At 52.0% G+C, this 22,544-nt stretch overlaps 1 protein-coding gene across 5 annotated transcripts; it reads left to right on the forward strand.

Annotated features, from left to right (window-relative positions):
* Nucleotides 1-1,864: 1,864 nt before the first annotated feature.
* CHRD (chordin) lies at nucleotides 1,865-10,670 on the forward strand. Of its 5 annotated transcripts, XM_064493433.1 has the most exons (23): nucleotides 1,881-2,159; nucleotides 2,394-2,497; nucleotides 2,969-3,098; nucleotides 3,235-3,363; nucleotides 3,456-3,555; nucleotides 3,680-3,767; nucleotides 4,128-4,269; nucleotides 4,385-4,525; nucleotides 4,610-4,692; nucleotides 4,769-4,916; nucleotides 5,067-5,173; nucleotides 5,287-5,406; nucleotides 6,041-6,197; nucleotides 6,539-6,759; nucleotides 7,185-7,298; nucleotides 7,598-7,861; nucleotides 7,940-8,033; nucleotides 8,149-8,205; nucleotides 8,481-8,584; nucleotides 9,051-9,153; nucleotides 9,530-9,684; nucleotides 9,812-9,911; nucleotides 10,205-10,670. In XM_064493433.1, the coding sequence occupies exons 1-23, from the start codon at nucleotides 2,012-2,014 to the stop codon at nucleotides 10,258-10,260; spliced, it is 2,865 nt and encodes a 954-aa protein (XP_064349503.1). In that variant the 5' UTR covers nucleotides 1,881-2,011; the 3' UTR covers nucleotides 10,261-10,670. The 5 variants fall into 5 exon arrangements, with proteins under 5 accessions (XP_031308453.2, XP_064349503.1, XP_064349495.1 ...); XM_031452593.2 differs by having other exon boundaries at nucleotides 1,865-2,159; nucleotides 4,385-4,692; XM_064493425.1 differs by having other exon boundaries at nucleotides 4,385-4,692; nucleotides 10,208-10,670.
* The last annotated feature ends 11,874 nt before the right edge of the window (nucleotides 10,671-22,544 follow it).

The following is a 22,544-nucleotide window of genomic DNA, read 5'->3' on the forward strand; positions in this document are numbered from 1 at the left end:
CCAGCTCCTCCACCCACACACACTACAGGGAGGATCTGAATAGGTGGATCTCTCTTTTCTGAGGAGATGGGAAGTCTGGAAACTGGCTGGGGGAGGAGACGGGAGGGAAACAGGTTTTTTCCAGGAGGAATCTGGCAGGACATTTTGGTCCCTGAGGAAGAGACACAGAGGTCTGGTTTAAACTGGGGGGTCTTTCAGTTCCTGGCTGTCCAAATTTCTTTTCCCTGTATACCACACCTGCTGCTAAAATCCAGTAGGGCTCTTGCTTTCCTCCTTTTCTCTCTGATAACCCCCTGGGGGTCATGTCTTATTTTACCTTTGCAAGTGGGAATGTGGGTATTGCCTGTATTAGAGAAGACCCTGTCAGGGGTCAGTGTTACCGGGATAGAGGACTCAAAGGTGAGGGGAGTGTGTGCTGGATTAAGCTGGCCTTGGGTGCCCCTCTGCTGGGGACCAGTGGCTCTGACAGCTAAGCCCACTTATCTCTGTGCTGATGTTCTCCTTTGCTGGCCCTGTCTTTCTCCCTCTTCCATCTCCTACCACTCCACATGTGACAAGAGCAATAACCAGGCCCATGTGTCCCTGTCTTAGGAAAGACAGCTGCTGAACCTCCCCCGCAAATACCTCCCGCTGGCCCCCCTCTTCCTTTGGCCCTGGCTCTAGTTCCTGTGCTTTCCCCTCAGTCCCAGTCTCCCCACAGTCTGTCCTCAGGGGCCTCCTGGCCTGACCTTGTTCCCACCAACCCCCCCACCCCCTTTCTTCCTCAGGCTCTCTCCTGCTCCTCCTCCCAAGGATGGGGCTGTCTGCTAAGGAGTATGGCCTAGATCCCGGAATTCTCCAGTTCAGCCAGACAAGATGCCTCCCAAGATTAGGAAGGACGGTGCTGGGATGGTTGGGAGGATGGTGGGAGTGTGGGGGTGGGAGGGGACAGAGAGACTGTCATGACTAAGAAACGGAGACAAAAGATGTTGGGGGTGGGGTGGAGAGGCAGAGGGTCCCCTGGGTGAAGGAAGAGGGTGAGAAAGTTTGTCAGGCTGGGGACGAAGATGTTTGGATGGGCCTGAACACAGGTAACAGTAGGGAGAGAAGCACTGTCACCAGACAGAAAGGGGACACTATCTATTTCTGGCTAAGTCCTTATCCTGGGGTACAGTAGAATGAGGAGAGATCTCAGAGAAGATGTGGGGACACAGGCTAGGCGGTGAGAGTGGCTGTGGGGTTTGAGAGGTGCTGTGGGCCCAGAGTCAGCAGAAGATGAGTTGACAGGCCTTCTCTGCACGTTGTCATCCTTAGACAATTCTTCATCCTTCCAGAGGGAACCGAGTCCCAGCCCAGTGTCCGGCCCAGGCCTCAGGCCCAGCCTTTGCCCCTCCCTGGCTTGGGGCTCCCATCCCAGGCCGGACACGCACCTTCTGGTCCAGCCATCCTGTGAACGCCAGCAGAGGGGGTGGGGAGGTGGGGGTGGGGTGGGGTGGGGGTGGGGGGCTCCAGACCTGCCTCTCCTCCCCTCTTCGCGCCCCCTGGTCCCTCCCCTCCCCCTACACCCTCCGCTCCCCCTTCTCCTACAGCCCCTCCCTCCTCCCCTGCCCGGTCCCAGCCCCTCCCTCCCCTCCCCCACTCGCGATCCGGGCCGCTGCTGCTGGGCCGGACCCCCCGGGCTCAGCCCGGCCCCTCGCCGAGCCGCCGCCGCCCCGTTTGCTGAGGAGGAGGCCCCCGGCCGGGGCGCCGGGCGCGGGGCATAAAACGGGCCAGAGCCGGCGCCCCGGGGCACTAGAGCCGCGTACGGCCCGGGTCAGCGCCCGCCCGCCGGCGCTCCTCCCGGCCGCTCCTCCCGCCCCACCCGGCCCGGCGCCGACTCCGCGGCCGCCCGACGAGCCCCTCGCCGCACTGCTCGGGCCCTGGCCCCGGCCCCCTCCCGCCGTACCGCCCCCGGCCCGGCCCTCCTCCCACCTCCCTCCTCCCTCTCCTGCTCCCTCCTCCCTCCCGCCTCCCCAGCTGTCCCGTTCGCGTCATGCCGAGCCTCTCGGCCCCGCCGGCCCCGCTGCTGCTCCTCGGGCTGCTGCTGCTCTGCTCCCGGCCGGCCCGCGGCGCCGGACCCGAGGCCCCCGCTCTGCCCATCCGGCCCGAGAAGGAGCCGCTGCCCATTCGGGGAGCAGCAGGTAGGTGGGCGCCCCGGGGGAGGCGCGGGCGAGGAGTCTGGCTTGGGGCGAGTCCGCTCCCTCCCGGAGGGGGCGCCGGGCGCAGGTGGCTCGGCGCGGCCGGCGGCCGGAGGGGTGGGTGGGCGGGGGTTGCGAGGCGCGTTGTGCCCGGGGACCCGGGGCTGGCCGGCAGCGCCCGGGGCGGGCACACGGCAGGAGTGGGACAGCAGCCGCCAGCCAAGCCCTTCCCCGCAGGCTGCTCCTTCGGCGGGAAGGTCTATGCCTTGGACGAGACGTGGCACCCGGACCTGGGGGAGCCCTTCGGGGTGATGCGCTGCGTGCTGTGCGCCTGCGAGGCGGTGAGTGGACCCAACGGCAGTGGCTGGGGCCCTCGCGGGTCTGGGAGCGCTGGGGTTTTAGGACGTCGGAGTGGACTCGGAGCTGCTGAAGAGAAAGAAGCCAGTCTGCAGATATTTGGCATATTTTTCTGATGGAAGAAGAGGGGAGCAAGCGCCCCCTTCAAGTCTCAGGTGTTGCCTGTTATTGATCACCCACTATGTGTCAGCCTCTTTATCAACTCCATTTCGTCTGTCTCTCACTTAACTCCTAGTACAACCATGCTAGATAGATACTATCATTACTCTCATAGGGACTCTAAGGCCCAGAGAAGTTAAGTAACTTGTCTAGAGTCACGCAGCTTGTGAGTAGCTGAGCAGCCTGACTCCGTGGGACAACCTTGTCCTGGTCCCCTGCCTCTTCCTGACTCGCCTTCGAGTCTCACCAATTGGCGTCTTGCACTCACTCTGTTTTCCCATCTTCTCCGCGAGCAGCCTCAGTGGGGTCGCCGCGCGAGGGGCGCGGGCAGGGTCAGCTGCAAGAACATCAAACCCGAGTGCCCAACTCTCGCCTGCGGGCAGCCGCGCCAGCTGCCCGGACACTGCTGCCAGACCTGCCCCCAGGGTAAGGCCCGCTCCGCGGTGAGGGCAGGGCGTCAGGGCGGCAGGGCCGCGATGCTTGATCCTGGGCCGCGCGGAACGTGCGGGCAGCCGACTGGCCCTCCGGTGCCCAGCTGAAGCCCGTCCCCCACCACCGGCAGAGCGCAGCGGTCCGGAAAAGCAGCCGACGGGCCTGGCCTTCGAGTATCCGCGGGACCCAGAGCACCGAAGCTACAGCGACCGAGGGGAGCCGGGCGCTGAGGATCGGGCGCGTGGAGACGGCCACACCGGTAGGCAGGGGCCGGGCAGGGACTGGGGTCCTGGCTGGGGCTGGGCTGCAGCCGCTGGCGATGGTACTAGGGATATCTTCCTTCTCTCGCAGACTTCGTAGCGCTGCTGACAGGGCCAAAGTCGCAAGCGGTGGCACGGGCCCGAGTGTCGCTTTTGCGTTCCAGTCTACGGTTCTCCATCTCCTACCGGCGGTGAGAAAGGGAAAGGAGGGAGGAGGGGGTCAGCTGAGGGCTAGGGAGGGAGAATTGGGAGAGGCTGGAGGTGCTGCTTCTGGCCGGGGCTCAGAGGCAGCCTTCACTTGACCCTCATTACCAGGCTGGACCGCCCTACTCGAATTCGCTTCTCAGACTCCACTGGCAGCGTCTTGTTTGAACACCCTGCAGCCCCTACCCAAGATGGCCTGGTGAGATGATGCCGTTTATGAATGCTTATCCAGCCTGGGCACTGTGCTGAGAGCATGCTCTGCATTGCCTCTATGGATTCACATAACAGCCCAGTAGGAGAAAGGCACTGACATTTCCATGACCATTTTACAGATGAGGGAACTGAGGCTCAGTAAGAGAATGTGACTTGCTCAAGGTCACACAGCTAGTAAGTGGTGAAGCCAGGATTTGGACCTAGCATCTGCCTCCAGGGCTGCTGCTTAAACTTCCTAAGAGGGCCTGGGGGCGCCTTCCCATATTCCTTCCTCACCAGAGGTGGGCTTCTGGGCAGGCCTGTCCTATATATTGTCTGAGTAGAGCCTTCTTGCTTTCTGCTCCAGGTCTGTGGGGTGTGGCGGGCAGTGCCTCGGTTATCTCTGCGACTTCTTAGGGCAGAACAGCTGCATGTGGCACTCGTGACACCCACTCATCCTTTAGGGGAGGTCTGGGGACCTCTCATCCGGCACCGGGCCCTGGCTGCAGGTGAGGGGAGCAAACAGCCCCTGGAGGTGAAGTCTAGAATCTTCTCTACCCCCAGGAATGGAGTGGGCTGAGGAGGGGACTTTCTGATGGGCAGTTATGGTCCCTCTTCCCCCAGAGACCTTCAGTGCCATCCTGACCCTGGAAGGCCCCCCACAGCAGGGCACAGGGGGCATTGCCCTACTCACTCTCAGTGACACAGAGGACTCTTTGCATTTTTTGCTGCTCTTCCGTGGGCTGCTGGAATCCAGGAGTGGGGGTAAGTGGGATGTGGGCAGCACATGTGAAGAGGGTAGGGAGAGTACCTGTCTTTCAGAGGTGTCCACTTGGGTGGCCGTTGCAGGACCAGCCCAGGTTCCCTTGCGGCTTCAGATTCTACACCAGGGGAAGCTATTGCGAGAGCTCCAGGCCAATGCCTCAGCCCAGGTGAGTGAGGGTCTGGCTCTTGTTGCCACTTGCTCTGGCCTTTTGTTGTGCCTACCATACCCTGCTCTGCCCCCAGGAGCCGGGCTTTGCTGAAGTGCTGCCCAACCTGACAACCCAGGAGATGGACTGGCTGGCACTGGGGGAGTTGCAGATGGCCCTGGAGAGGGCAGGCGGGCCAGGGCTGCGCATCAGTGGACACATTGCTGCCAGGCAGAGCTGTGATGGTGAGACAGGGTGGCACTCCTGGGACACACACTGAGTGGCACAGACAAATGCCAGAGGAGGGGCCAGGGTGGGTATAGGAGGGGTCCTGTGGACCAGGGTATGAATGGCCATGGGGCAGGACTGCCTCCACCTGTCTTGCCCCTCTGCAGTCCTGCAAAGTGTCCTTTGTGGGGCTGATGCCCTAACCCCAGTTCAGACGGGTGCAGCCGGCTCCGCCAGCCTTACACTACTAGGAAATGGCTCCCTGATCTACCAAGTAAGAAGGGGCTGCAGGAGGTGGGAGGGCAGGGCAGGGCTTCGGCTTGCAATGTTTCAGGGCCCAGGCCTTCTCTGCCACTCCAATTTGCCCTCCCTGACCCTGTCTACCAGGTACAGGTGGTAGGTACAGGCAGTGAGGTGGTGGCCATGACGCTGGAGACCAAGCCTCAGCGGAGGAACCAGCACACTGTCCTGTGCCACATGGCTGGACTCCAGCTGGGAAGACACATGGTGAGTGCTTCAGGCCAAGCTGGGCCGCAGGGCCCAAGCACCAGAGCTGACAGTGTGGGGGCCATGGGAAGCCCTGTTGGATGAGCAGGGATGTTCAGCATCATTTATTCACTCACAGGCTCTCTCATTGATGGATTGATTCACTGGACATATTTTTAGTGAACTTCAGGCTAAGGACTGGAGTACAGAGCAAATCAGATGAGGCCCCTGTCCTCAGCAAGTTCATGTCAAGTGGGAGGAGTTAGACAGGGAGATCAGTGCAGCAGATCATATAATAATAAATGTGATAGCAAGGGCTGCCCTTTATTGAGCCTTTCTATATGCCACATACTGCACTGGTTGCCTTGCTTATGTTACTTTTGGTCTTCACAGTACTCATTTAATAGATGATGAAGTGAAGGATCAGCGAGGTTAAGTAACTCCTCAAAATTGTTGCAAAGATAGGAAGTGGCACCGAAGGGGCTTGACCCTGGGCCTGCTGGGTTCCTATCCAATGTCACTGATGTGTAGAAGTGTGTAAGGGTAGAGTGGGCACGAAAGGCTTCAGAATCTTGGACTGGTGTGAAAGCTGAGGAAGGGGCTCATGCAAGACCAGGCAGGCTGCAGCTGGGACTCACCCTTCCCTGCCCCCCAGGCCGTGGGTGTCTGCCCTGGGCTAGGTGCCCGGGGGGCTCATATGCTGCTACAGAATGAGCTGTTCCTGAACGTGGGTACCAAGGACTTCCCAGATGGAGAGCTGCGGGGGCACGTGGCTGCCCTGCCCTACAGTGGGCACAGCGCCCGCCATGATAGTGAGTGCTCCAGGGGTCTGCCTGCCCTTTGGTGTCCTCTAATCTGTGACTCAAGCACGTGAGGGATGATGCCAGAGGGCCAGAGTCTAGTGTGTCTTTCTCTGTGCCTGGGCTCCAGATTGGCATCTGGAGAAGGTGGGGATGTACATAGGGTGGCCTACTGGGAGGCCCTCCCTGTTACCGTGGCACAGGGCTCAAACTTGCTGCTCCCCTAGCCCTGGGCCTGTGGACCGTGCCTGCCAGCTTGTGGAGTTCCTGTTGGGGGGGATGGGGAATACAGGGACTGAATGGCTGCTCTAGGCCACCTTCTCACCTATCACCTCTCCTCTGTCTGGATGCAGCACTACCTGTGCCCTTGGCAGGAGCCCTGGTGTTGCCCCCAGTCCAGAGCCAGGCAGCAGGGCATGCCTGGCTCTCCCTGGACACCCACTGTCACCTGCACTATGAAGTGCTGCTGGCTGGGCTTGGTGGCTCAGAACAGGGCACCATCACTGCCCACCTCCTCGGGCCTCCTGGGATGCCAGGGCCCCGGCGGCTGCTGAAGGGATTCTATGGCCCAGAGGTGAGGATGTAATGATGGGGGACAGTTTGGAAAATATCTGCTTTTTAGCATGAAAGGCTCTGTGGGCCTGTGGTAGGGAAAGCAGAGAGCAGGTGGCCTCAGGTGTCAGACCTGGTTTTGACTCTGACTCAGCCTTTTATTATCCACTTTCCCGCCTGTGTCCTGGTTTGGTGGGATCCCAAGGATAGTAGGTAATATCCTGGCCTCAAGAGGGATAGGTTGGATGGACCAAGCCCCCGACATGGGGTTGGTTGACACGGGCCAAAAGACCTGGCTTCTGAGCTCTACACCATTGCTGATGGGCTTTGCTATCCTGGAGACCTTTCTTAACCTCCTTGGGTCTCAGTTTCCTTATCTATGAATTGGGAATTGTAGGCTCAGACCTAGAGTGCCTTGTTCCTTTCCCTTATCCTGTCTACTCACAGGCCCAGGGCGTGGTGAAGGATCTGGAGCCTGAGCTGCTGCGGCACCTGGCACAGGGCACAGCCTCCCTGCTGATCACCACCAAGGGTAGCCCCCAAGGGGAGCTGCAAGGGCAGGTAGGCAGGCAGTGAGGGCTGGTGTGGATGGTTCAGAGTTGGGCTATTCGTCACTTGCTTTCTCTGAGCCCTGGGGGTGGTAGAATCACATTCCCTTGCTGGTTGGGAGGATGAAGCCAAACTAGATACTTAATGAGGCTGGCAGCAGACCACCTGTCCCTGGCAGCTGGGATGATTGCTGTGGCTAATAGCATCCTCCGGGGGCACAGTGGCACTCAAGGTGTCTTGGGCTGGCTGGTTGCCACTGGTGAGACGCGAGGGGGAGCCCGGGTGCTGCCTCAACCCGCCTCTCCTCTCAGGTGCACATTGCCAACCAGTGCGAGGTGGGCGGCCTACGCCTGGCAGCAGCAGGAGCTGAAGAGGCACAGGTGCCCGGGGTTCCAGATGCAGTGGTGGCTGCACTGCCCGCTGTGCTGGGCCCAGACGCCCCAGCGCCAGCCAAACCTGGTGGCCTTGGGCGGCTCCGAGACCCTAACACCTGCTTCTTCGAGGGGCAGCAGCGGCCCCATGGGGCTCGCTGGGCTCCTAACTATGACCCGCTCTGCTCGCTCTGCACTTGCCAGGTAGGAGGCCCTGGAAGAGCACATTGGGGCCTGGGTTCTGGGGCAGGATCCCAGTCAACGCCCAGCCTCTCCCTGCAGAGACGCACGGTGATTTGTGACCCCGTGGTGTGCCCACCACCCAGCTGCCCTAGCCCGGTGCAGGCACCGGACCAGTGCTGCCCTGTGTGCCCGGGTGAGTGCCTTGCAGGAGTGGAGAGGGTAATGGAGGGTCCATCACAGGGGATGAGAGTTCTGGGGAGGGAAAGAGGGGGTCACCCTCTGCCTTCAGTATTTCTTTGGATCCACAGAGAAACAAGATGTCAGAGACCTCCTGGGGTTGCCAAGGAACAGGGACCCTGGAGAGGGTGAGCTGGAAGTGCGCGTGCAGGGGTGGGGAATTCAGAGGAGCTGTGAGGTGGGACTAGGGTGGGGGAAGATGGGAGGGGGAGAGTATATATGGGGGCGGGGAGGCTGAGGGGCATCGGTTACAAGTGACACCTGATAGGCTTCATTAGTGTCACTGGCCCACAAGTGGGCCCTGGGGTTAACAAGTGTGGGGTTGGCCTGAGGCTCAAGCCTTGACTGGGGGCCCATTCAATGAGCTCAGTGCTAATGGCAGCTGGGTACTGTCCCCCACCAGGCTGTTATTTTGATGGTGACCGGAGCTGGCGGGCAGCGGGCACCCGTTGGCACCCCATCGTGCCCCCATTTGGCTTAATTAAGTGCGCTGTCTGCACCTGCAAGGTATGGCCACCCAATCTTCTCTGGTACCAGAACCCAGCTGGGTCTGCAGAGCTGGGGGGGTGTCTGCCAGGAGAGGAAAACCCAGCCTTGGTGGGTAGGGTGCAAGGGATCAAAATAATATGAGAAAATTCTTTTGGGCTTTGAGAATTGTCTTCCTGTAGGAAAAGGGCAAGGGTTGAGTTGGTGTGAATTCTGGCTCTGCCAACTGACTAGCTCTGCGTAACCCTGGGCACTTTCTCTACCTCCCTGAGTCTCACTTTCCTCTCCTATAAGCAGATGTGGTAGCACCTACCTTGCAGGGCTATAATGAGGATTTGAGTTCGGTATGCAAAGCCCCAGTCCAGGGCCTCTGAGTAAAAGGCCAGGGACATGTTACACTGGAGGTATGGGAAAGGAGAGGGAGGAAGCAGGAGGCTTATGTGTGCCTCCTATTTCCTGACACCCCTCACTCAATGGATCCCTACAGGGGGGCACTGGAGAGGTGCACTGTGAGAAGGTGCAGTGTCCCCGGCTGGCCTGTGCCCAGCCTGTCCGTGCCAACCCCACTGACTGCTGCAAACAGTGTCCAGGTGAGGGGGGTGGGCACTGAGGCCTCTTGGGGTGAATAAGGCTCTTCATGGCCTTGTCCCAGGTGGGAGGAATGCATGGTGAGGCGATGCTTAGTGAGGGTGGATGGGAGGGACTTCTCAGCTAATTCCACATTTACTAAGCACAGTTCCGTGACTAGCCTGGAGCCAGGGATCTAAACGAAGCAGGAAGAATGTGCATGTTTTATTGGGCTGTGACAGATCCAGTTCCTGCCCCATCCATCCATCCAAATGTATCACCTACTAAGTGCCAGAAACTGCTAGGTGATGGCGATTCAAAAACAAAACTAGGATGGCCCTCACAGAGCTCACATCTGCTGACCTCTTCCTCCTTCCATCCTTCTCTCCCTTCCAACAGTAGGGTCAGGAGCCCAACCCCAACTGGGGGACCCCATGCAGGCTGATGGGCCCCGGGGCTGCCGTTTTGCAGGGCAGTGGTTCCCAGAGAGCCAGAGCTGGCACCCCTCGGTCCCCCCCTTTGGGGAGATGAGCTGTATCACCTGCAGATGTGGGGTAAGTGCGGAATGGAGGCCTTTGCAGGGAGGGCAGGCTCCTGAGGGAGGGGTCCCCTCAAGAGGCTGAAGGCCACTGTGCCCCAAAGCCTCTGGGGACCCTCAGGATCTGGTCTGTCCTGCACCAGGCAGGGGTGCCCCACTGTGAGCGAGATGACTGTTCACCGCCACTGTCCTGTGGCCCGGGGAAAGAGAGCCGCTGCTGCTCCCACTGTGCACCCCGGCGGTGTAAGTGAGGGGCCCGGGGAAGGAGGGAGGGGAGCACCTGCCAGTGCCAGGAACACCCCATCCCTTCTCACAGCCACCTTGTGGGCTTGTTCTTGGTTACCTTTTCTTTTCAAATGAGATTTCTGATGCTCAGAGGAATCAGGCCACTAGACTAGAGTCACACAGCTGGTATGTGCTGGCTTGCTTAAAAAATTCCAGCCTTTCTGAGACCAGAACAAAGATGCTCTGCCATGCCCTTCGTGCCACCCTGTTGCCTCTGTCCTCCTGCAAAATTCATTCCCTTCTGTCTCCAGCAGCCCCAGAGACCAGGACAGTTCCAGAGCTGGAGAAAGAAGCTGAAGGCTCCTAGGGAGCAGCCAGAAGGCCTCATGACCAAGAGGACGGGGCCTGGGCCGGGGGAAGGAGTGGTGCCGAGGACCCCGCATTCTCCTGCGGGAAACACAGTGCCTTTGGCTCCTCTTTTCTGCCTCTTCTCCCTCCCCCACTACCTCTGGGAACCACAGCTCCACAAGGGGGAGGGGCAGCCAGGCCAGACCAAGGCTATGCCCATTCCAACTCCTGCCTTGTCACCCTCCGGCCTCCGCCTTGGAAGCCCCACCCCTTTCCTTCTGTACATAATGTCACTGGCTTGTTGGGATTTTTAATTTATCCTCACTCAGCACCAAGGGTCCCCCCACTTCACTCCTGCTGCCCCTGAGCTGAGCAGAGTCATTATTGGAGATTTTTGTATTTATTAAAACTTTTTTTTCCAGTCTTTGAGCTAATAGTTGTTTCATTGTGACCAGGGGCCTAAGTGGGCCCCAGTGAAGAAGGGTCTGAGGCTAGGTAGGGGGAGAGAGGAGCCCCAGGTGCTTTCCTCTGACCCTCGGGGGAGCAGGGAGAAACCCAGGGAGGGAGCAGGATGGCGCAGCAGCTGGCCGGCATGGCTGGATTCGGCAGAGGGGCTTGGGCTGTCTTCAAGATGGAATAGAGCTCCAAGAACTCAGGCAACCTAAGGCAGGATTTGGACGTAAGTTTAGTTTCCACTGGACTGCTCGTGGCTGGCATTTTTGCCGAGTATTACAGTGTCTCAAAACAGTTGCTGGTAGGATTTAAAATTTGATCTGTTACCCTGGGGTCAGTCAGGCCTACTTTGCAGAGGGCTTGCCTAGGCCTCTGAGCTTCAGCAGAAAGAGATGGAAGGTAATACACAGGGCCTCTGGCCGGAGGAGAAATGGGGTGTTTCTGATACACTTGGTTTTTTTTTTTTTTAACATTTTTTATTGATTTATAATCATTTTACAATGTTGTGTCAAATTCCAGTGTTCAGCACAATTTTTCAGTCATTCATGGACATATACACACTCATTGTCACATTTTTTTCTCTGTGAGTTATCATAACATTTTGTGTATATTTCCCTGTGCTATACAGTGTAATCTTGTTTACCTATTCTACAATTTTGAAATCCCAGTCTATCCCTTCCCACCCTCCACCCCCCTGGTAACCACAAGTCTGTCTGATACACTTGGTTTTTGAAAAGAAAACTCCTTCCTGCACAATCCTCCACTTTGCCCCTTTTTACTTGTGAACCACCTTTCAGCATTCTCCAGTGACTGCCCTTTGCCATCTTTTACATGCCATGTCGGACTTGGATTTGGGGTCAGATGAGGAACAGCCACTCGGAGCCATCGCATGGTGGCGCTGCTGGCAGCCACCAGTTCACTTTGGGCCAAGTCCGTGTCAGTGCAGGTATTTGAGTAATTTATGGCTACAGACTACAGACTACAGACTACAGACGTATGAAGGTGCCTCCTCCGGGAGAGGGAGAAATGGGAGCTGGAGAGAGGCAGCCCAGGCACTTACTGGGAGTCCAAGTTCCCTGACTCTACACACATGTCAGCTGCTCGGCTTCCAGGAAAGCCCACTTTCCAAAGAAGAGCCAGTTGCTTTCAAAAAAGGTTTCTGAACAACTGTCTCATTGCCTTTCATCTGTAGTCTTATATGAAAATAACAGAAAATAAAAAAACAAAAGTGTGACATTTCTGATACAACAAAAGTGACAGAAAGGGGAGGTCTCATAAAGTAACACAATTGGGACAAGGAGGAGGTTGGCCAGGCATGCTGAAAGGGGCATATTTTAACTTACCAAACTTTTGTGATCAGAGATGTGGGAAGAAAAAAAAAAAGAGAGAAAAGTCTGGAATACCGGAAATACATTACTGTAGGTGACAAAGGGGAAAAATTCTTAGGGGTCATATAATGATGATAGTGCTCTGTGAATGGAGACCCCTCTCTCTAACATTGTTTGGCTTTGGTATCTGTTCTCATGAACAAGGGGAGCTGCCAGAATTACTTTTGCTCATTATAAAAGTAAATCACTGTGAACAATTATGGCAATACACAAATATGTGAGAAAGAAGGAAAAGTTCACCTGTCAGAAAGAAAGAATTCCAACCTATGCTATGAAGAAATCATTGAGTTGAATCTGGTTTCAGCACCAAAAGAAAGAAAGAAAGAAAGAAAAAGAGAGAAAGAAAAGAAAAGAAGAGGGAAAGAAAAGAAAAGAAGAGGAAAAGAAAAGAAAAGAAAAAAAAAAAAGGAAAGAAAAGAAAAAAGAAATCACTGAGCATTTTCCTGAGTCTTAGTTTACCTGGGCCCCTGGCCCCAGCCCCGCCCCCACACTGGGTCCTGCCCTTGCAGCACCTCTGTACCCTCTCTTGAAGTGGCTGTGATGTCTGTCCTTGACTCAGTGAAGGGTGTTTGTACGATCAGCTCTGGAGCTGGAGCACATGTAAATCTGTACAAATAGGGAAAGCAGGAAATTTAAGGGACATATGACCTTTTGCATTTAAAGTGGTGGGGGAGGCAAAAACCTAGAAATCAAAAAAAAAGAATCCTCAGCAACTCAGAGAACTTGGCAAGTTGGCATTCAGTGATTTGATTTTCAGTGAATTGACTGGAGCCCACCAGTGGGAACCCAGCTCCTCAGCTGATGGATGTTGGGCAGGCCTGACGGTTGTCCTGTCTTGGGCAGCAGAGGTAGGCCGTTGGGGTTCTCGCCTGGTGGCCAGGGCCCCAGCTTTCCTTTGGGAGGAGTCATTCACAACCTCTTATAGTCCACCTGCCTTGGCTGGGCTGGATCCTTGGCTGAGACACAGCCTCCTTGTGAGATGCCAGGACTTTTTCTCCTCTTCCGGCATCCCCCATGCCTGGGTGAGCTTCTGGTCCTACTGTGGAGACAGAGACTCCTCATTCTCCATTAGTGCTTTGGGACAAGAAGGGGGACACGTGGAGGGAGTAGGTGCCAGGGAGGAGGGCTGCGATGAGGATCACACTGAATCCTTCTCCACACGGGGGGCAGTGAGGCTGCTGTCTGGGTACTGGGAAGATAGCTCTGCCACGGACAGGTTTTTCCAGCCCAGTAGCTGCGGACCTTACGAGCTGGAGCAGGTGGCTGTGCTGTGAATTTCTACCCCTCATGGCCTGTTGTTGCCACCACTTGTCCTGGTGGCCCTGGTGGCCCTGGTGGCCCTGGTGTTTACCATGGAGTCCTGGGGTCCTGACCAGCCCCTACTCTGAGGGGAGATGAGGAAAGATGAAAGGGAAGCAGAGTCAAGCTTGTGTCTTGTTTAGGTGCTTTTGGGGAGCATTAGTGTGTGTACGTGCACACACACGCACATACACACATCTGAAGTGTGTAATGTGGGAGAGAGAGGAGCATCCACACTGCATCTGTTATTTACATCCATGCTTGTTTGACTGTGACGTTTTCAGTTTCTTTTATTTCTTTGTGGTTCTGCCTTACATGAATCTAAAAAATGCAAAGAACTTGTTCTTCAAAACCCAATCTTCTGTGGTCCTTTCTGCCTTCTGGGTGGGTATCGGTAGAGACATATTCTTTATACTAGTCTGGAGATAGAGCTGGGGTGGCAGGTAGTAAGCGGCAAGACAAGAGGCTACAGAGAAAGGAGGCCAGGGAGAAACATTCCATGGAGAAGCATCAGAAGACTTTTTATTACTATTCATTTCACAAGTAATCAATTTACTTACACTTAAATAGCTACTAGCTGGATGCAAAAGGCACAAGATGATTCCTAGGGAATAGTTTCTTCCTTCCATCCCTATCCCTGTCCCCATCCAGGTCCCCTCCCTAGAGACCCACTGTTAACTATTTCCTGCATATAAGAATGTCTCATAAGAAGAGGGATGACCAAGATTCAAGTGTCAGTTGTTTGAATTGTTGTCATACATAGCCTAGTGCTTTTCAAACTTTAATGTGCATATGAATCATCTGGGAGTCTTGTTTAAATGTAGATTCTGATTCAGAAGGTCTGGAGTGGGCCTGAGAGTCTGCATTGCTGACAAGCTCCCAGGTAATGTGATGCTGTTGGTCCAGAAACACACTGTGAGTAACAGGGATGTAAACAATCCATCACTTCTCATTTTCAGCAAATCTGCCATGCCACTGTAAGTTTATTCACTCAACTAATATTTATTGAGCATCTTTTTTTGTGCCAGGCACTGTTCTTGGTGCTGGGGACTCAGCAGTGAATTAAACTGGCTAACAGTCCTGGCTGTGTGAGTTTATAATCTAGTGGAGGGAGATAGTCAATACACACAGTAAGTACATAGCGTGCCAGAAAAAGATCTATGGAAAAAATAGGGCAGGAACAATGGACTTAGGTGTTCTGGAGTGGCAGTTCTGAGCGCAGTTTTAATAAAGATGACCACAGAGTGCTCTGGTGATTGAATAAAGACTTGAAGGAGGGGACAGAATGAACCACTGGGATATGTAATGATTTTTTTAAAAAAAATTATGAATGGGTCTAAGGGAAGAAGGGAAGAGACCTCCCATAACTATGAGATATATGTGAAATCAGTTTGTCAGTAGATATCTAAACTCAGAGCGAGAGTGGATTCTGAGAAAAAGAGCCCTTTGGAGTATCAGGGAGAGAAGTGGACCTCTGCAGGAATAGAGGATGAGGTCTTGCTTCAATTGTACAAAATCTCTTCTAACACTGGAATTATATAATATATAAAGATGAAATATAATTAGAGTAAGAGTTAAAGAAATATCTAGTACCCAATGCAATTAGGTCACATACCTTAAGGTGTCAGTTCTGCCTGCATGGGTTTGCTGCCAGGATATAATGCATCCAGGCATTTTCGAGTCTGGCAAAGGAGGAATAAGAGTTGGGGTTCTATTCATAACGGGGAAGGAACCTTATGGCAAAGTCTCTACCAAGGAAGAGGTTGCAATTTAAGCACAAGTTTTATGGTGGGAATTGTGAGAGTCTCAAACACCACATGAAATATGAAGAGGTTTTCAGGTTAGCAGACCAGGCAGGCTGTAGTTTGAAATCTCACCGAATACCATCTGAAGAGGCACCATGCCAGAAAACTCTAAGGAAAGGGGTCAAGGTGAAAGGTGGAGGGCAGATGGAAGATGGTGGGGGGAGGTACCTGGTGGACCCATCCTGGAAGGGCGGACCTCAGATGCTGGAGGACATTCTTTCCCAGCAGCTGGAATCAGACCAGCTCCAGCTTGTCTCCCAGAAGAGTGGCCCCACACCTCTCCTTCTGACCACCCTATCAGGTCCCAGGAGGTCTAAATCACATTTACTTCCAGGACTCATCCCCCCTCCCCCTCCCCCATTACTGCACCTGCTGGCTGATGCCTGAAGTTCCTTTAGTAGACATTTTTTCCTTCCACTACTGAAAGTGGGAATTTTAAAATGCAAATGACTGGTTACGATATTAGGTCACCTGCTACAGTCGGACTACCAGTCAACAAATGCAAATGATTATTATCAGATGCTGTTCCTTTTTGACAAGGGGAAGGTTAGAAAAAAGTAGACTGAAGGGGGAGGAGGTAGGGAAGTGGGGACTTCACAGCTGACCCGCCAGGCGGGGACTCTGACTAGGGCCAGGCCATTCACCTTCACCAGGGTGCAGTGGAGGAATAGTTGCTATGTGGGGAGGAATTTCTGTCCTGCACATCTGTGTGCTCTCCCAGCTTAGCGGGAACTCGGCCACTCAGACATATGATTCACATCAACTGTGTTTTTCATAAGTTTTAGAGGCTTTTTTTTAAGCAGCAAGGTTGACGTCATTATGAAGGAACTTTTTCTCATAGGTTCCAACCGAGGTACCATGGAAATGGCACCAGGGAAGACCTTCAGGACTAGCTTTTAAATTCTCCCTTCCCCCCCGCAGAGAGAGCCAAATGAGAGGACTTCCTGACAGGGATAAAAGAAGTAGGGTTTATTTTTGTCTGATCATAAATGTAACGATTCTTCAAGAATGAGTCTACATTCTCTGTAAATATAATGTTCTGTTTTGGCAAACAGAACAGTACAAAATGAAGGAAATTTAATGTTAATTACTTAATAAAATTAAAATGCCAACTCAGAAATAATCCTCATTTACTTTGGATTTTTTCCCCCTAATCTTTTTTTCTGAACATGATTTACTTGAACCTTTCAAATGGTATTTCTATTGAACCATCTTTTTAAATTATAAAACTAATGTTTGCTTGAAGTAGAAAATTTGGTTAAAGAAAAAACCCGGGAAAAATTCTTTGTAGAGAATACAGCTCTTTGAAGCATTTTTTTTCTTCTGTGGGTTTTATTGAGTTTACCCTGTTTATAGTTCTGTATCCCTCTTTTCGTCTCTTGGCCCTAGAGTCATACATCTTGTGAGCTTTTGCCTGGATTGTCGGAGTTTGAAGACAGTCGATGCCTGTGCCGAATCTGGGCGACTCCAGGAACGGAGGCCGGAGTACAGGCTGAAATCCCACAGCCCGAGCACCTTCTCGGTGGTTTAACCTGGGGCCTCTGTCTGAGTCCAGCGAGATACCGGCAGGGCAGGTACTTGGTGCCTCGGATGAGGAAGGAATGAGTTTGGACATCTACAATGGAGCACAGTCGGGGACAGAGGGAGCCATGAGGGCTGGAAAGTGGCAGTCACAGGCAAGCAGGGAGAGGGCAGGGAGGGAGGGGGAGGGGAGGCACTCCCCCTGCCTCCCAGGTCAGTCAAAGCGGCTCCAAAGCTGGACGGAGTTCTCCCCGCATAGTTGTGGTCACCTTAATAGTTTGGAACGTGTGTATTCATTTTGGTTGCCAAGAAGAGTCAGCTGAGTGGATTCAGGCTCAGAAGGTGACATTTTGTGAGGAGAAGGGAGGCAGTTGAGGGAGGGATGGGGGAGGAGGGACCTGGGGAGCCAGAAGAGCCAACTTTGCTAGTAACCCATCTGGTCACCTGAGCTTCATCATTTCAATTTCCTGCTTTTGAAAACTTTCTGGAAATACGGCTGGACTTGAACTAGCAGCAGTTTGGTATAGATAGTGGTTTGAATCCAAGGCCTGATGTTTTTTGATTGTGTGACCTTGGACAAGTCATTTGACATATCTGAGCCTCAGTTTCCTGCAAAACAGTGGTAATAATGGTTATCTGCATGACTGTTATAAGGACTATGGTAAAGGTCTGAAACGTGCTTGGCATATAGTCTGGCACTCATGTCTTCACTATCATCGGGTCTGGTGGCTGTGAGAGTCATTACTGGGTGGAAAGTGCTAGGCCCACGAAAGGGCGAGGTTATGCTGGGGCAGAGGAAACAGCGCTCAGGCCTCCACTGTGTGATGGGAGGAAAGTCATTGCGGTGGGTGTGACCACAACCCTTCCACTGTCAAGGAGAGTGCTTCATAGCCTAATCCTCACTCTCCCAGCCTAGAGAAGCATTCTTTCTTGCTGGGAGGGAGGCTAAGCCAATCCACCTAATAAAGTGGTGAGAGAGTTGGGGTGCAGGGGTGAGTTGGGGTGCAGGGGTGAAGGCTCTGGGCTGGAGGTGGTGAGTGGGCAGCAATATACCCAGGGTAAGAGGGAAGTGGACAGAGCAAGGAGATTCTAACATGTTGCTATGGGCTGTGTTTATGGATTTCCTTGAATACTTTTCAAGATATGAATAAAAAATTGAATTCCTGGGGGAAGGGTATAGCTCAGTGGTAGAGTGCATGCCTAGCATGCACAAGGTCCTGGGTTCAATTCCCAGTACCTCTGATTAAAAAACAAACAAACAAATAAATAAACCTGAAATTACCTCCCCCCATAAGAAAAAAAATTGAATTCCTTTTTTGTGATATACATTATATATATGTGTGTGTATGTATATATATATGTATATATATACATACACACACCACAAAATTTACCATTTAAACTGTTTTTAGGTGTACAATTCAGTGACATTAAGTACATTCACTATGTTGTGCAACTATCACCACTATCCATTTCGAGAAGTTTTGCATCATCCCAAAGAGAAACTTTGTACCCATTAAACACTATAACTTCCCATTCCCCCTGCCCCTGGTAACCTTTATTCTCTTTCTGTCTCTATGAATTTGCCTATTCTAGGTATCTTATAGAAGTAGACTCGTACAGTATTTGCCTTCTGTGTCAGGGTTTTTTCACTTAGCATAATGTTTTTAAGGTTCATCCATGTAGTAGAATATATCAGAATTTCATTCCTTTTAATGACTGAATAATATGCCGCTGTATGTACATTCTGCATATTGTTTATCCATACACCTGTTGATGCATATTTAGGTTGTTTCCACCTTTTGTCTGTTGTGGATTATGCTGCTATGAACATTGGTGTGCAAGAATCTGGTTGAGTCCCTGTTTTCAATTCTTTGGGTCTCTATCTCGAAGTGGTAATTAGATGGTGATTCTGTTAAATTTGGAATGCCTCTTTTAGTGCCTCTGGCCGTGCATCTTTTGTTCTTGTCATGTTTCTCAAATCCTTTTATTCTGTTATGGCCCCTCCTTCTCTTTATTTCATGACATTGCTTTGTTGGAGAAACTGGATTATTTGTCTCTAGAGAATAACTCACATTCTAGATGTATGTATTGCCTCCTCATAGTGCCATTTAGTTTGCTCCCCCATCCCTTATATTTCCTGTAAACTGAAAGTTGAATAGAATTTTGATTAGATTCTGTCAAGTTTCCCACAGGAACATTTCAGAGGGGTGCTGGGTATTTCCCACTGGATCATATCAGGAGGCACAGATTCTACCCCCTAAACATAAATCTACTTTGAGAAGGAACCCAGAGCTCTGGGTATCTGGGCTTAGTAGGGTTAGAGTTCTTGGAGCTGCATTTCATCGGAAAGGAGTAGGGTCAGGATATAACTGTTGGCGGCTACAGTGCTCCTCCTGCAGTTTCCCTGAGGGGAGTGCCCCCTCTCCCACCTCAGCATCCCTCAGGACCTGGCCTGGTCCAGGGCTCTGAAATGAAGCTTCTGTCGCTACTAGGTGGGGCCAGTGGAGGGGGATATCTGCACCCTGGATGGAAGGAGAAGCTCAAGAGCGAGACGAGAGGGCCTCAGGCCTATATCTGAGCTGTAGACACAGCTGATCCCCAGGGAATGTTTGTCTATTGTGATGATGGTCTATGGATGAAGTGAGGAAAAAATTAAAAAGGTATTTCAGACGAATACTGGTGAAGATGTGGAGCAACTGGAACTCTCATACATTTGTGGGAATGAAAAATAGCCACTTTGGAAGATGGATTAGTAATTTGGTAATTTCTTATAAAGTTAAACACGTGGTTATCATACAGAGGAGCAATTCCGCCCTTAGGTATTTACCTAGTGAGATGAAAACTATGTTCACACAAAGCCTGTACATCAATGTTTACGTAAGTTTTATTACAACTGTCAACAATTAGGAACAGCCCAAAAGTTTTCAATAGGTGAACAGATGAACAAACTGTTATATCATCAATGGAACAACACCGCTTGGCAGTAAGAGGTAGTGAACCATGAATACGCCCCACAAGGTGGATGAATCTCAAATTCATTATGCTCAGTGAAAGGAGCTGGACTCAAAAGGCTACTTACTGTATGATTCTATTCATATACCACTCTACAAGAAGCAAAACTACATGGACAGAAAAGAAATTTGTGGTTCTCAGGGACTGGGGCTGGGGAGAGGTTGAATACACAGGGGAATTTTTATGGGTGATGGAACAGTTCTTGGTTGTGGTGGTGTTTACATGACTATAAGCGTCTGTCAAAAACCCTTAGAACTGAATACTAAAAACGGTGAATTTTACTGTCTGTAAAATACCTTAATACAAATTGGAGGAAAAATGGTACTGTAGTGATCCGCTGTCAGTCAAATCTCCCAATCCTGTTGGGTCCCAGATCGCCTGGGGGCTTATCTAGTTCAGAGATCACCCATCATGTCTGAGTTCTCCACTCTGAGAGGTCTTTTTTTTTAAAACAGCTTTATTGAGGTATAATTGACATACAATAAACTGCACATAATTAAGGTGTATAATATATTTTTAAATTCATTCTTTAAAAAAATTTGTTGTGGTAAGAACACTTAACATGAGATCTACCCTCTTAAATTTTTAAGTGCACGATACGGTATCATTAGTGTAGCTGGGTCAGTTCCTCATGATGTAGCTCTCCCTCACCCCCTTAACCTCAGATCTTCGCATCCCAGGAGGAGGTGAGTTTGGAGTATTCAGCAGCCGCCTCCCAGGCAGCTTGACCTCACTGCTGCCCTTGACCTTCGCACGATGGTACTGTGTCTGGCCCACTTCCTCCCTCCCGGTGATTTCCTTCCTGGGGTTCCGGGTGCTGCTCACTTTATGGGCCTCCGCCGGATCTCTTCACCATCCACCCCACTGTGCATCACCACTGTCTATACACATGTGAACTCGAATGTGATTAGAGTTCAAGTTATTTTCCATGGGGTACAAAACACTTCTTCAACATCTCCAAACATTTTTGCAACAACTTGATTGGCAGAAGGGTACCTACAGGGTGGTGTCACTACAAGCCACAGTGTGTGTGTGTCTCTAAGGTAAGAGGCCAAAATGGTAATGATCACGATCCCTAGAGTGTCAGGATTCCTTGCTAAAAAACATTAGTTATTTTCCGTTACAACTTTTGCTGTGTCAGGTATTTGGTATTTGTGTAATAAAAGTAAAATAAATATAATCTGGGAAAACCTTAAAAAGCATATAAAGAAGAAAATGAAAATAATCTATCACCCCAATACCCAGAAATAACTCCTGTTAAGGTTTTGATATAACCACCTAGACTTTTCCCTATGCTGTCACAGATACGCATGATGGGGGTTGTCTTGCTCTTCTGATCAGAGAACAGAAATCATCCTCAGTAGAATTAATCAAAAAGGAAAGAAATGTGTTTGGAGGATGGAGGGGATTCCACCCAAATATGGACACCTTCTGAGGCTGGAGCTAGGCACAGATGCCTGCTCTGAAAAGCACTGAGGTCCGCGGACTTCTGGATGGCTCGCTGTGTTTACCCAGCTGGACCCATCTTCTAGTGCCTTTGGGCATCCTCTCCCAGCCCCTAACCCCCGTACACACAGACATACAGAGGATAGCATCCATCACCTCTTTGGCTCAGTGCTGGAGTGTGGTCTAAGGTCAGTTAGAGTCTCCTGTGGGCAGAGCCATGAACAAAAGGGGAGGAATTCTCATTTCCTTGGCATTTCTAAAGGCTTTTACACCTATGATAAATAACTCTAGATCCAAGCAGAGTCAAGAGGTGGAGAGAAGAGCAAAGTTCTATCACACGGACACGGCACTCTGGTGCTTGGCAGCTGGTGAGCGGAGCTGTCCCTTTTTGCTCAAGCTGGTTTGGTCTGGGTTTCTGTCACTTGTTTCTGAAGGAGACCTGGCCAGTACCCCTGATTGTGGCTCATCTGCTGCAGTTTCCTCTTTTGGACACTGGTCTTTGCTGCCTTTCCAAGTACAGAGTGGTCTGTCCACAGTCTGGGTTATATGGGGATGCGGTTATAGACACTCAGTCCCAACTGTGCTCAGAGACTCCCTGACTGTGTGTGAGCCTCAAATCCATAGATAGGAAATTTGGCCAGAGAATGGAGTCACACAGGAAAACCGGCTGCCTGCGTCCCACCTCTGTGGGGGAGTGGGTAAATAAGTGGGCAGAGGAATTTCTCAGACAGAGAGGACCGTTGTGAGCCAGGCAGGTGCCCTGAGGTATTTCCTAGGGGCCAAAGTATCCCTGTGCGACGGCTACATTTTGTGTGGGCAGCCATAATGCTGTGCCACTGATAACTTGGTCTCGCTTGCTCTGCAGATGCTGGCCCTGCCTTTCCCTCCCTCCTGTCTCCTCCTCTGGGCTCTTGTGCTCTTTTCCTGGATCCTGCTCCCCACCCTCCACTCTAATTAATAAACGCCCTGCCCAACGACCTTGCCTTCTGAGTTCTTACTGTCTAGTAAGAGAGACCTGAGATGCATAAAGTCCCCAGGAGTGATGAGGACAATGCGTGAGGCCAGCAGGGATCTGAGGACAGACACACTCCCAGCAGGAGTGGCAGAGCAGACCTCACGGAAGAGGTGGCATTTGAGCCACGCTGTGGAGGATCCCTAAGCTGTAGACATTGCCAGCACAGATGTGCCATTCTATGTCCACACAGTAAAATTCCCAGTGGTAAATTAACATAGGCAAAAAATAAATAATTGCTCTTTATTATTTTTTAAACATGCTGGATAAGACTTGCGTTTGTGACCATTATAAGGAAGCAACTTTGCAACCTATGAGAGAGTCACCGGAAGCCAGCGCTCATGGCCGCACCACGGATGATGCA

This window comes from Camelus dromedarius, chromosome 2, assembly GCF_036321535.1.
Source record: "Camelus dromedarius isolate mCamDro1 chromosome 2, mCamDro1.pat, whole genome shotgun sequence".
Classification (NCBI taxonomy): Eukaryota; Metazoa; Chordata; class Mammalia; order Artiodactyla; family Camelidae; genus Camelus; species Camelus dromedarius.

What these genes read in the sequence shown, in the direction of transcription:
- CHRD (XM_031452593.2), top strand. Translation starts at nt 2,012, where the DNA reads ATGCCGAGCCTCTCGGCCCCGCCGGCCCCGCTGCTGCTCCTCGGGCTG. An exon ending in ATGGCTCCCTGATCTACCAA is followed by an intron (nt 5,174 to 5,286) that starts GTAAGAAGGGGC and finishes CCTGTCTACCAG; the next exon opens with GTACAGGTGGTAGGTACAGG. An exon ending in CTGCTGCAAACAGTGTCCAG is followed by an intron (nt 9,154 to 9,529) that starts GTGAGGGGGGTG and finishes CCCTTCCAACAG; the next exon opens with TAGGGTCAGGAGCCCAACCC.